A 962-nucleotide genomic window follows, 5' to 3' on the forward strand; every position below is an offset into this window, starting at 1 on the left:
CTATGGGTCGGAATCGACTCAACGGCACTTAACAACAACAACAACAACAATATAGTACATAACCAGTAATATAATTTTAGGAATAAAACCATTTTAATGTGTTCACTTGTGTCTGGCACAATTCTATCCCTATTCTTGCAGATGGAAACACAATCCATGTGAAATCTAAATAGGACTTGAAAAAACAGTTTTATGTCACATGCAGCTATGCTTTAAAAAATGCTAAAAATAAGAAATTAAGTAAGTCTTCAAAATACCTGCAACTTTTTAGCAGTAAGTCTTCCAGAAATCATTCCCTTGTCATTAATTTGCTTTTTATGCTCATTGATCACTCCAATAATTCTTTGCTCTAATTTGCTATTAATTACCACCTGTCAAGGCAAAAAAAAAAAAAAAAAAAGTCATCGCAATTAAAGGTTCAATTACTCATATTTAATAATTGAATAATTAAGAGTAAATCACAGTTTTCTATACTCTTGTTAATCAACCCCAATATTTTAGCTAAAAATCAAATACATTAGTTAAAAAGTTACCATTCATTGGACAATGCTCCTAACACATATTTGAGAGAAACATGCGATGTGGAAAAAGCATAGGCCAAGAAAAACATTTTTTATAAAGCCTCTCCGAGCAGACAGCTCAAAACACCATCCTTGAACCATTCTTATTGCTGCGGTGTACCGTTGACACAGTTCTGACTCATAACCCTATGTAGTGTTAGCAAAAGCCACTAGCAGGTCTGAACTTCTGACCTGTGGATACCAGTCCCGTGCTTACCCTATCACACCATACCAGAGTTCTGTACCACTCTTGGGTTGTAAAAAGACAGCACTATCCTCAATATTCCCGAACCCTCACACAGCGGTAGAAACAATGGGCTCGAACAAAACAAGAGCTGTGAGGATGGTGCAGGTCTAGGCAGCATTTCTTTCTATTGTATGTAGGAATGCGGAGTCAGAAGC

General features: G+C 36.3%; 1 protein-coding gene across 1 annotated transcript in view; it reads right to left on the reverse strand.

Annotated features, from left to right (window-relative positions):
- DHX29 (DEAH (Asp-Glu-Ala-His) box polypeptide 29) overlaps positions 1–962 on the reverse strand; it is a 91,946-nt gene that overhangs the window by 74,487 nt on the left and 16,497 nt on the right. The window contains exon 3 of the mRNA XM_006874638.1: positions 258–371. Within this exon, the coding sequence (XP_006874700.1) occupies positions 258–371 (114 nt within the window). The remainder of the gene's footprint in view (positions 1–257; positions 372–962) is intronic.

The sequence above is a fragment of the Chrysochloris asiatica genome, unplaced genomic scaffold, assembly GCF_000296735.1.
Source record: "Chrysochloris asiatica unplaced genomic scaffold, ChrAsi1.0 scaffold00291, whole genome shotgun sequence".
Classification (NCBI taxonomy): Eukaryota; Metazoa; Chordata; class Mammalia; order Afrosoricida; family Chrysochloridae; genus Chrysochloris; species Chrysochloris asiatica.